Source organism: Phaethon aethereus (assembly GCF_964289735.1).
Source record: "Phaethon aethereus genome assembly, chromosome: 16".
NCBI lineage: Eukaryota > Metazoa > Chordata > Aves > Phaethontiformes > Phaethontidae > Phaethon > Phaethon aethereus.
In genome coordinates, this window is record NC_138592.1 from 15,612,482 (window position 1) to 15,625,258 (window position 12,777).

A 12,777-nucleotide genomic window follows, 5' to 3' on the forward strand; every position below is an offset into this window, starting at 1 on the left:
ACTCAGGTAACTGTAACAGTATCTCAGTAAGTCAAATACTTTTATAAAACTACTTAAAGAGCTGGTAGTCTCGTCATTATTCCTTCTGTCTTAAGAAGTATCTGTGTGCAGATGAATTGTCTGTGTGTTCTTTTGGGGGCGAGGGCAGCTGTGCACTGCTTATCCACTGACCAAACCTTATGATCAGTGGTTGGGCCTGTAAATTGACTCACTCTATGGTAAAATGACTTTCCGTAGCCAAGCTTTAGAACTTACTGCTGGACTGATGAGAGATTAGAATTTAAAATTGGGTTGCAGAGCTGTAAGTATCCACTAGAAGAGCAAGTAGCCATATCTCTTGGATGCTAAAGAAGGATTTGTTCCTGATCTGTGAAGATGCCTGATCCCATGTCCACTCTCAACCCATCAACTCTACTGTAGCATACAAAGGGCAGGGTTCATTGGAGAAATTTTCTGTTTTCTCTGAGCAGAAAGTAGTCCCTGCCACATTTGAAGGACCAGTGAGCTTATCTGCGATGTCAAATCCTCTTTTCTGGAGTATCTTGGGGAAAAAAAATGAACACCACTTCATGAGGTCATGTTTCTGGTTTTTTCTGTAACTGTTGTGAGGAACCGAGCGGTTAGCCGAATGTCAGCTTTCTGCTTGCAGGGTTGCAATGCCAAAAGAAGCCAACATTCAGTTCAAAGAGAGAACAGGTTCCAGATGGAAGGGGGAAAGCGCCAGATGCTATTGCTCTATGTGTAGGGTTACGTTTGGTATGCTTCTGTGTGTTATTTTGCCTTCAGACTACAGCATGTCCCCAAGCATTTATCCTTTTCATGCTCACAGAGGCGGAAGGCACTGTTAGCCCTCTGACATGGATTCCTGGGCTCCACGGCAGGTAGGGCTCTCACCAGCCCCGTGGTGTCAGGGGTGCACGATGCCTGCAACGCCGCAGTGGGGCCTGGACTGACCTTCCAGCTCTGCCTGGCGCCTCGCCACCCTCTCGGGGGGCACCAGAGGCAGCTGAGGCGAGGGCCGGGCCGGGGGGCCGGGTCTCTTCCCCGCCCCCTTTACTTTGAGGGACTTGGCGATCTTGCAGGCCTTTTCCAACCTTAGTAACTCTATGATCCCATGAGGGTTTACACTACAGGCGATCAACGACGCAAGGGGCACCCAGTGGCTGTTACCGCGGAAACGCCGGCCTCCGCCCACGCCTGCCGTGGGCCAAGTGCTTCCGGGGCAGGGCGGAGGCCGGGTCGCACATGCGCGCGGTGCCGTGACTGGGCGGAGAGGCGGTGGATCGAGATGGTGGGTGAGGCCACGGCGGGCGCTGGGGGTGCTCGGGCCGGCGGGAGCGGGGCCGGGACCCGGGCGGGGCCCTGTGCCGCCTCTCGCACGGCCCTCGGGGGTGCAGCGACGTGGGAAACGCCCGTGTTCGCGCTACCGCCAGCACCGCCCTGCAGCAGGCGCAGAGGACCGGCCCTACGACCCCCTCGACCAGAGGGGCTGCCCTGGCGTTCGGGCCGTCCGGTGTCCTGCCCCGAGTAATGGCGAGACCCACTCGCGGGCAGCGGCCGGCTCTCTCCCCGGTGTCCCTCGGGGTTGGTTTCTGTGCCGGCGGCGCGCGGGTGCGGCCCTTCCCGCGTTAACTGGGGGGCCCGTTGTCCCGCGGCTTACCGGGGTTGCACCCAGCGGCGCTTGCGGCGGGGGGGGCCTGCTTTGGCACGGAGGGCTTCCACCGTCCACTGCGCCCAGCCTGCCTGGCAGCGCGGGCCGTGGGCTCCTGCCCCACAGTCACCGCGGGGGGACCGTACGACTCCCACCAACCTCCAGTTAATCCTGTGGAGCCCCGAGCTGCGCCGTGTGATGGCAGGCTGAAGGCGTTCAGAGGACATCCTGCGTTTTTAGGGCTAGCAGGTTACAATTCCTAAAGCTGAAGGCAGTCGGGAAAAAAAAGACTGGTGTAAAAGGCTGTTTTGTGGAACTTGGAACATATTTATTTTATGGTAATTGTATTGGAGGTTGCTTCCTGTTCAAATGTATCGTTGGCTAGCACATACTCGTGAAATGGGGGACCAGAATATGTGGAAAAACGTCTAAAGAATTAAATACTGACCGAAGTTGTAGATGGAAAATCAAAATGGTCTCATAAAATGTATATTTTAGGCAAACCTAGGGGTTAAAGCTTTCTAGATGGAAACAGGAAGGTAAAGGGTACTGTTGTATATGCAGCAAAGGTTATATGAGAGCAAATTGGTGATGGGAGAGTATTTATCCTCCTTTCCCAGGGTGTACCTCTCCTTCCCCATATACTGTCTCTTGTAACTATTCAGCCCTTTCTTAAGATAGTTTTTGTTTGTTTCACGAGTTAAATATTTAATTGTTTTTTCTGGTAATATTTTTCCTACTCTAGTGAGTTGAACTGGCTTGCAGAGGTGTTGGACAAGCACCAGAGCTGGGGTGTGTGAAGCGCTACGTGTGTGTTGGGGAGTGTGAACAGGAGGAGCAAGACCTTCCCATGTCAACAGCAGTGAACTGTTAGAGCAGATCACCCCACCTTGGTGGTTGTTAGAAGAAATTAAAATTAAAAATTAAATTAAAAATTCATTCTGTGTGGATGCTTCTTTGCATCCAGATGGGTTTGTTAAGGTCCAACGAAGGAAAGTATTTAACGAATCAGGACATAAATACTGCTAGTAAGAAGTCAGAAAGTTATTTCAGACCTAATAGTGTGCTACCGTATTTCTCTCAGTGCTGTAGTTTGTTCTTTGTTTTACTTCCCTTGTCTTCCACTTGAAAATAGTCCAGTATTCAGAAATAATGAAGAGCTTTGTTGAAAAGACTGAATTTTTCTATTCTGGATAAGACAGAAAACCTCTGATTCATAAAGACAAACTCGGGTCGTGCCATCTCTTACCAGCCACAGTTTGTGTTACCCCAAGCTACTTGTACTAACAACACTCTGCAGAGAGTTTGCTAGTAGTTCTGAGGTTGAGGCCACGTCGTTTTGTTAGGACAAGGCCTCTTCCCAGGGAACAGGGCTTATAAGACGACTGTGTTCATTTGCTGCGGGGTAGAAGTGGAGAGAGGGTTATTCACAACACCTAAGAAACGCAGCCGTCTTGGCCAAATGCCCCATTATAGGTTTCGCCTTTCCCGAGTTCAGGTGATTCCTGTCTTCTCTCCTAGACCATTTCTGTGGGACACTGTCTTGTCTCCGTTTCCTTTAATGGGAATAAAAAATGCTAAATATCCACCCAGCTGTGGAAGACAGCTCAGGTGCTGAGGTTTTATGACCCTGTTGGAGGATCCATAGTTAAATTTTTATTGATGTCCTGTAGTAACAGAAGATGTGCAGAAGGGTTTGAAAGCTCTTCTGAAGTTGATGGTGATCTGAAGGCAAAGAGACTACTGCCTTGGCCTTTAATTTTAATTTCTTTTTTTAAATTGATTTCACAAAGTTGTAAATTATTGTTACTGCTTGTAATCTCGTAGCTATCCCAGCACAAATTATAGTTATAAATAAATAGCATTTATGCATTGTTTTCCCCCTCGCTTTTCTTATTTGTAGTCACTCTTAGCATTCATTTGATAAAAGGGAAGGTAGTCTTGCACCCAGAGTGTATCTTTTTCTACTTTTTTGATAAATACCATGTATATTTTCATACCTGATTTTTGCTTGATGCCTAAATTGTAGCAGTCTGACTAAGCAGTCTTCCAGTTGCCAGCCTACAGTAAAGAGCTGATGCATGAGGTTGTGGGAGGGTTGGGGAGGAGGAGAGAGGGAAAGCTTAGAGGGGAGTTCCAAGTTTCCACAAGATTATGATCACAAATGAGCAAAGAGAGATGGGAAACAACTGAAAAGGTCATGCAGAAAAGGCAGTACCAAAGTACAGAGACACTTTTCTGTATAGAACAGCATAGGGTAGAATCTCTTTGAATCACCTCCGTGCAGCTTTATTTTCAGACACATTATTACAAAGCTTTGGTGAAAGGCAAATAGCAGCTGTAATATTCTATTGATTTGTGCTTTCTCCGTTTGCAGGCTGAGGTGGAAGAAACACTGAAGCGAATTCAGAGCCAAAAAGGAGTGCAAGGAATCATTGTTGTTAATTCTGAAGGTACTGTGTCAGTCTTGATTTTCTGAGATATAACTTATTTTAAACGTGCGCTTTAAGGACTGCTGGTTGTACTACTTGCATTTAGATTACAGTTTGCCTTTAGGAAAGGTTTTCCTGTAGCCAAAGCAGATAGACAATAGGCTACAAGAGAAAACTGGATTCCCATTTCTGCTTTTCTGCAAGCTCACTTTATTATTTTAGGAAATAAATTAGATAAAATAAATTGCAAAAGCTCAGAAATATTTGAGTTATGCCAGTGTTTGAGACTGTGTTCTGTCAAAGCGTTTATCAGCAGCACTAAAAGCTCTCATGACATCTGAAATCTTGCCGCTGTGTGTGTCCAGAATGCTGCTGTCTTGGCAGACTCAAGTAGCGTAGCAGCTGTCTCGTGCTCATGGCCTCAGACTCATAAGCTGGTTGTCTCTCTTTGGAGTCATTGAGGGGTCCAGCAGAGCAGACTTGTTCAGAGCACTCTAAATGCACTCTGAGCAGCCCAACTTTTTCAAATTGTGTGATTATCAATTTAAATTGAATATTTCCTGGAAATAATCCTTTGAAAATATGACAGATAGTAGCTATATGTGAATATATTGAAGGTCAGAGCATTGTGTACTTTTATATAGCTTGTGTTCCTGCTTGCTGCTTTTTCGTGATAGTGAATATTTGAACATACACCTGCAGCAGTTTTTCTGCCATGCCAGTATTTGGTAGTTTGCTGCTGCATTGTTCTGACATGTGAGCTGAATTTTGGCTAGGTTTTTGTGGGAAAACTCTGGGGAGGGAGGGAAAGCTCTGGCCAAACAGTGTCGGTGTGTCTGCCCTTTTGGCTGGTGCACAGGCATTGAACCAGTGACCTCACAGGACTGCATCAACTCTTATGGCTAAACGTTGGAGCCTCAGCTTTGTAGCTGTGATGCAGCAGCTAATGTCCTGTATAATAAACAACAATTCCAGCCTAGATTACTTGAATGTCATTTAGCTGACGTTCAGGAGTTTATTTCTGAAAGGAAATGCTGTCCCCAGTCAGGAGAACAAAACTGAAATATCGGAATGTCATTGTGTGTGTGTCCCCCCCCATTTATTTTTGTTATTATTTTTGTCTATTTATAAATCTCATTTTAAAAAAACCCAAATATATGAAAAAGCCAAAGTAAAGCACTGATGCTACTAGAGGTAAACAGTTCTCACCTACACCTGTGGTTCCAGATCTTAGCCTTTCCACATCCTATGTTATAGAATCATAGAACGATTTGGGCTGGAAGGGACATTTGCAGGCCATCTAGTCCAACTCCCCTGCCATGAGCAGGGACATCTTCAACTGGATCAGGTTGCTCAGAGCCCCATCCAAGCTGACCTGGGGTATTTCCAGGGATGGGGCATTTACCACCTCTCTGGGCAACCTGTGCCGGTGTTTTGTATTTTCTTTTATCATCATTATTATGATTATTCTTTTCTTTCCTGCCCTATTAAGCTATCTATCTCAACCCATGAGTTCTGTTCATGTTGTTCTTTTTAAAGGCTTAAAAGAACACTCCTAATCCCTGATGTAGCCACAACACCTGCCTAGTTGGACCTGATGATGCCCAAGGAGGAGCTAGTTCTGGAGTTTTGTCACTGACCTTTGCTGTCCCCTGTTTCTTGCAGGTATTCCTATCAAAAGTACTATGGACAACTCCACAACAATTCAGTATGCAGGCCTCATGCACAGCTTCATCATGAAGGCAAGGAGCACCGTGCGAGACATTGATCCCCAGAATGACCTCACATTCCTGCGGATCCGCTCCAAGAAAAATGAAATCATGGTTGCACCAGGTAAAAGTGAGTGGGGCAAAAGCAGGCATCAGGGAATCCAGCAGGATTCTTTTCTCATAAGATTGACACTGCCAGCCTGAGAGAAAAGTTCTGCCTGCTGCTTTTATTCATACTGTATAATCTCTTCTTTTCCAAGAAGCTGTTTTGCTTTCTTCAAAGTTGAAACCTTTTTCTTGACCTCAGTTTTCTTTTTCGTGTTTGAATGTGGGAAATCACTTTCCTCATTTCATGTTGATCAAAGTAGAAAGCGTTAAATAGTGTTTGAGAGCATGTTGCAGCCTCTCATGCTTTGTGTTTTTCAGTATAAAACCACAGGAGTTGGAAAGGAATATGTTTTGAGAGCAATTTCAGTTCAGCACTGTAGACTAAGTGGTAAAGAAAAAGAGTCTAATAGATTTTTCCAGTTCAGACAAAAGTAATAGAGCACATTGTAGCTGTAGTCCTGAGTCGTAGAATATAGCAGCGACAACCTTCTTTTCAGGAAACGTCCTCAGTATTTCATCAAATTATGAAATGTGAATGAATGAGATGATTACAGTTCACTAATGTGGTAGGAACTCGGATTTGTTCTTTCATACCGCATCATCTCTGTGGTGGGATTGTGCCGATGGAGAGCCAAAGGAGGGGGTTGCAGTTGCAGTAGACTGCTCCGCAGAGACTGCTCAAGGCAGATCTTAAGACAGGCTCTGGGGTTTATGCTGAGGCAGCCTCTGATTTCCATATGAAGGATGAAAAGAGAGGAATAAGCATTGCTCCGGAAAAAATGCAGCTACAGTCGCTACAGCCCAGTATTCTGCCTGTGAGACATGGGAAATCACTGTCTTGCACCACGTGTTTTGATTCCATCATTGCGTATGCCAGCTACTGTTATTTCCTAGGCACAAACTGACTTAAATTCAATTGGCTTGGGAGCATGCAGTTTCTAAAGCTGAGACTTTATCTCAGTAAGACTCATCAAAATAAGTGATCTGACATGCCAAGCCTGTTGTGCTCATTGAGGATGAATGCCAGGACCCTGTAGTTCCCACAGTGTATCAGTGAGAGATGAAAAAATGTTGAAATTTACTGTTGCTGTGAACAAATATCAATGAAATAATTTTTTTTTTTTTTTCTCTCCAGATAAAGACTACTTCCTGATTGTCATTCAGAATCCAAGTGAATGATTACACTGACTTGGTCTGGTTTTTTCCCCTTTACCCAACTGTTTTTTTTTTTATTTAATGGTAAAGAATAGAGCATTGGTGTTAACTCTGCTGTGCCACTTCAATGATGTCTGGAAAAACAAAAGCAGGTGTTTTTGTTGCATATAAACAGAAAAAGTGGCTCTTTTTTTTTTGTATCACAAGTAATTTTGAGGAGGAGTTGGTGAATTAGAATCAGGCAGTAAAAAATGCAACAGATTCTTTTAATAGTTAAGAAGATAATATAATAAAATTCTAATAATGTTCTAAGAAAGATTATTCTTTGTATGTTTCCATGCTTCTGTCACCACAATTTGTTTTTACGCTATTACTTTTGAATGACTGTAAATATGAAACTTGCCTATCCTCTACTTCTGTCTTACTCTGTTGGTTTTACAGGTTACTTTGAAAAAGTCTGGCCATATCAAATTAAAAAGTGTCATCAGTGACTGTTTTTGTCTAATGTGTTTTCCTTCTGAAGATTTTACTTATTCTCATGATAGATTGTGTTTTTCTTCAGAAAACAGAAGCTTCCTAGGACTATTTTTACTCATGTGTTGCTTTCTTTAGACAAGGATTTAGTCTAAGTGCATGTGCAGTGTACTCATGATTGCCTCGTATGTTGGAGCATTTTCCTACCGCTTTTTGTTTCAGACAGAAGTGTTGTGAGGCCATCACGAGTGCCTGTTGGAGCTCTCATACTATGACAATTCAGTAGCCAATTTGATCTGGTATCTCCCTTTAGTAATTTTTTATTGATGGCTGTTAAGGACCAAATAAGGTCATCTGGTTCCTCCAAAATAATAAAGGGGTTATTTTTGTAGCCTTTTATAAGGCTACAAAATTACAAGGCTCTTTCAGAGCCTGGTAATTGCGTGCATAGCTCAAGAATTTGTGTAAAGTGTCTGCACTGAGGGTGTTTGTCACATGCGCGACAGACACAACTCTGGCTTGTCCTGAAGAGCCTTAGCGATGTGCAGGACACCATAGCCCAGATTCAGAAATTGTGCGTATTGTCTTGCGCTGCATTTTCTTTGCATGCTCGGGTAGCTCAGTACAGCTAACAGCCACAGCCGAGAGCGGTGCTCAGAGCGCCTGGTTCCTTCCCCGGTCCCGTTCGTCCCACAGAAAGAGCGGGGCTTGCAGGTAGTGTCGCTGCCTGCTGGTGCTTCAGCCTCCTCACGCGTCTGGCCTCAGACTGCTTGTGGTAGATGTGTTTTACCAGCCTGAAAAGGAATTTCTCCTGAAGTGCATCTGAGCAAAGAGGCACAGCTTACAGGCATGAAATGTACTGTACAATTAAAGAACGAATGTTGATTGAGTAGCTGCAGTTTTACTAGGGGATGCTGTTTCTTGGGCTGTTGAGGGATCACTCCTGACTCATGTATCTGTCTCAGCAGAAGTGTATGACTGTGTTTAGCCCTGTTCTTTCAGAATTACAAGCAGTAGTAGGAACATGTGATACTGTCCATTTCTACACCAAGGAACAGACTAAAAATTTATGGGTGATCTCAGCAGGTATGGGGGGATTCCAGGCATTGTCTGCAGTGCAGTTTTGGAGTCTTTAGTAAAAATGTTGATGTTGACTTGGATGCTTTTCTGGACTTCAGAGCACAAAGTGATGGGGTGGATACGTGGTGACGCAAACAGCTAAGAAAACTTCATGTTCAGTGTTTGTTTTCTGTGCACTTTCATATGTGGGCATTAACTTATAGACTGTGTCTAATTTTTTACGTAGTATTTATGACCATGAAGGCCAGAAATGCTTTTTAAGATCTGTAAAGTCCTGCAGCATCTGGGTGAAGGTACTTTACAATATTTTGGGTACCTCAGCTGTCATCGTGACTCGTCGTCGGCTGTTACTCACTTCATGAACGGTTTCTCCCATCAGCATGTGTTTGACCACCCTAAACTGGCATAGCCCTGGGATCTCGTTTTGTGCTGAGAAGTGACTGACAGAGACATCCGTCTCCTAGTCGTAGAAAACTGACGGATAACTCACATAGTATGTATTTACTGGCCCTTTTATTGCTGACGTAATTTATTTAATATATTTAAGCCGTGCCATCAAACCAGTGAATAGGGTCTGAAATCATGCTCTGCATTTGGAGTAGTTCCTGATGCACAGCAGCTTATATAATGCATGTGTTCTGTCATAATTTAATTGATGTGTTCTGTCATAATTTAATTGATGTGTTCTGTCATAATTTAATTGAATGCTGTCTCCAAAAAAAATCATCTCCAGCAAGGTGAAGTCTCTGGATAATAACTGAATAATGAGGTAAGGCAGAAGAAAAATGTGACTTCCGTTATCTCCTCTACCTTTTGTTGTTCATAGTCAGAGAAATGTTTCCTTGGAGGTGGTGACCTGCTTCTGTAACAAAGACCATGCCCATTTTCTGTATTGTATTGAGACCATAAACTTGCAGTGAAATTACGGAGTTCCTGCTACATGCTGATTGGGGGTTTGGAGGGGGTTTGGGTTTTTTGTTTGATTGTTTTTTCTTGGGGTTTTTTGTTTGTTAAGGACTGTTAGAAGTCTGATTTGAAATATCCTCAGGAATTTGAATAAAGAGGTCTTAAAGAAGCTGGTTTTGGAGTCTGGTGGAGCTTGTCAAATCTATATGGTCAGGGCAGGGCCTTGCTTATGCCATGCTAGTGATACCTTTACACTAGCAGAGTTAATTCAAATATTTTTTTTTTAAAAGGGGAAGGGGTGGATGAAGCTGAAGAACAACTTCTATTTAGACACTTGATATGGAGAAAAAGCGTCTTATTTGTATCAGGAGCATCAGGGAGGCACAGAGACATGACCAGAAGCAATTCCTCTGTTATGCATCTTAGGGGAGGATGTCCCTTTTCCGAAGTTATCTTAGAGAGGGTCAAGAAAGAGATGGGATGAAGTTCTGCTGCTTGTCCTGTGTTTGCTGAGTCTGGGCCTAGTCATTTCTATGGTAAAATGACTGTCAAATTGAGAAAGAATAGGAAAATAAGCATTATAGTTCCAGTCCTTTTTTCTCGCCAGGAAGCATGCCAAGGTGCTTCCAAGGAGGGCTTGAACAACCTTTGCGATCTGTGCCTTAGAGCTGCTTTGTGTGGTGATTGGAGACTGGCCTAATTTGCTGTCTTGGAGAAGTCAGTTCTGATGGATCCCTCTCTGAAGGCGGAGGAAGCATCTGCTGCTGAGATGTGGAAAACAGACCCTAATGCATTAACAAGCTGATGAAAGGAAGCTTGAGGTACGGCTCTGGGCTATGAACAGCAGCACTTGAGGCCCAAGGACACGCTCTCTTGTGCTGACTCTGCTCCGAGATAAGGCTCTGGCAGAGGAATGGAGGTGATAACGTACTAATACTGCAAAAGCTAGGCTTGTAGAAACTCACCTTCTATGGATCTTAGAGCAGCTCTTTTAAGCTGCTCCAGCTTGTGTTTGCTCCAGCACCCTCCTAGGCAACTCTTCGTCTGCCTGAAGTGGCTGAGCTCTGCTTGTGCAGCGCTCCTCTTCACGTACAGGACATTGATGTTTGGTCTTGTCTTAACACTCTTGTTATGTACAACTACATCTACAGGGGATGAAAGTCTGGCACAGATAGTTACACCAATACAGGCTGACCTTACGTTAGTAGAGCTGGAGCAGCTCCTTGAACCAGCGTAATCTGTAGGAAAAGCTGTGGCAGCTGAGGCGTGCAGGGGCAGTGAGCTCTGACAAACACTGCCATGTCAGCAGAAGCCTGAGCTTTTGCCAAATACACTTCCTTTACCAGAATGACAGGATTCCTTTGGGGAGATTTCCCTCCACTGGCATGGTTCTGCAAGCATCCAGGGGTGCTTATTACCAGTGGTGTTTACCCTGTAGGAATGCTGGCATGCCCAAAGCTGGTTGTTGTTGATCCTAGGTCATGTTAGGACAGCTTGCTGGTGCTGGGTTCCTTCCATCTTCTTTAAACCTTTGACAGATCTGGAGGTTTTTTGGATCTGAAGTGCACCTCCTTAAATAAGGAGTTTTGCCAATGACGACAGTAAGAACAGTCAAAAGAGGTATTGGGGTGTGCAAGATTTTTCAGGAAAGCTGAGGGCTGAAGGAAGAGTTGTATTATAAGAAGTAAGACTTCCTTGATCCATGTTGCATTTTTGTGAGTAAGCACATTAACATGCTGAGAAGCTCCAGAGCTTCCATGAACCAGGGTTTTTTCTCCCACTCCCGGTGTATGGATGATCTTCTATGGAATTATGGCCCCAGTCCTGCAATGAGGTTTGCATGGACAAAAATCAGGGATCAAATCACTAATTAGAAAGAGTTCCTCATGCCTTTCATCAAAAAGGGGTTAACACTATATAACAATAGTAATAAAAAATCCTTTGCCTGAGGATGCAGCCTGTAAAGTTGATCGGCCTGCCATGTCTAATTCAACATGACTGCTTTCCCTTACGTATTTTCTGACTGAAAGGACCTATGTTAGAAGTGAATGTCTCTACCTGTATCTTAATTGTAAAAGTGAATCTGAAACACTTCCTTACCAGTATGTGTTTGTTTAACTACTGCTACTGCTTGGTCAAGGAAAATCCATGATGTTAGCCATGCAAGTAATTGTTTACTTTCATGGGTAAACTCTACAAGGAGAAAAGAATTTGTTCGATTGTAGTTAAATACATTTTACTTTTCATTGGTGACACTTTTAATAATTGGGGTAGTTTTTAATATGTGCATATCTCGTCATTTTTTAACCAAGGTTGTACATAATCCTTTAATATTTTGTGTTCACTCCCGTTTCATGCCAATCCGCTGTGAACGATGAAATCGTGCTTCGGCAGCATCCAGCTTTTGTTGCAGCATACATTGAGGAGGAATATTAAACATGGTTCTTCGTGAAACGCTGACGTTCTGTGTGCAGTTGCTTTTTGGTTCATTTACAGTAGCTCCAGAAACAGCCTGCCCTAGTTGTCGACGCGCTGCGGTCTTTGCTCGGCGTAGACGTGGCTCAATGCGGGAGGGAGAACAGCCACTCCTCAGGTGAGGAGTGACGGAGGCAGCCGTGGGAACCGCAGACGCCTGGTTGTGTCGGCGGGTTCGGTTTCCGTCCGGTTTCGCTGGCTGTAGAAGCCGGCAGATACCCCCGAACCGCCCCAGCCGCCATCCCCGCAGCTGTCGGCAACGCTCGGAGGGCGCCTCTGAAACCCCAGCCCGCGCTGCCGCTGCGGTGAGACAGGCCCGCCGCTCGCCTGCCTCCGGGAGCTGCCGGTGCGTGGGGCGGCCAGGCCGTGCCCTGCCGCCGCGCTCGTTACGGGCTGGAAACGGCCTTCCCGACGACGTCGGCGCCCCTTGCAGTGCCGGCAGCGGCCGTGTGCCGTCGGGGGGAAGCACCTGGCTGAGGGGAAACGGCGCAGCCCCGCGGGGGCGGCTGCAGACGGGGCGGATCCTCGCGACGGCGCCGTCACCAGGGAACCAGCCGCGCCCCCGTCCCCCGCGCTGCGGCTTCTCCCCTCGCGCGGCCGCGGCCGCCTCCCGGCGAGGGGGCGGGGCTCCGGGGGGCGGGACCAGTCACCACCCCTGCCGGTCGTGCTGCTGTGACGTCACCGGCCCGCTCCGCCGCAGCCCCAGCGCAGGCCGCGCCGCCAGACGGAGCCGCCAGCCGGCACCCGCGCCCCGGCCCGGCCCGGCCCGCTGCCCCCCCCGGCCGCC

General features: G+C 45.9%; 1 protein-coding gene across 1 annotated transcript; it reads left to right on the forward strand.

The window, feature by feature from the left end:
- Positions 1 to 857: 857 nt before the first annotated feature.
- On the forward strand, positions 858 to 7,489 carry DYNLRB1 (dynein light chain roadblock-type 1; the record flags this gene model as incomplete). The annotated part of the gene is made up of 4 exons (XM_082007180.1): positions 858 to 881; positions 4,029 to 4,104; positions 5,749 to 5,916; positions 7,036 to 7,489. 4 exons carry the CDS (start codon positions 858 to 860, stop codon positions 7,077 to 7,079), a joined length of 312 nt encoding a protein of 103 aa, XP_081863306.1. The 3' UTR covers positions 7,080 to 7,489.
- Positions 7,490 to 12,777: the final 5,288 nt, after the last annotated feature.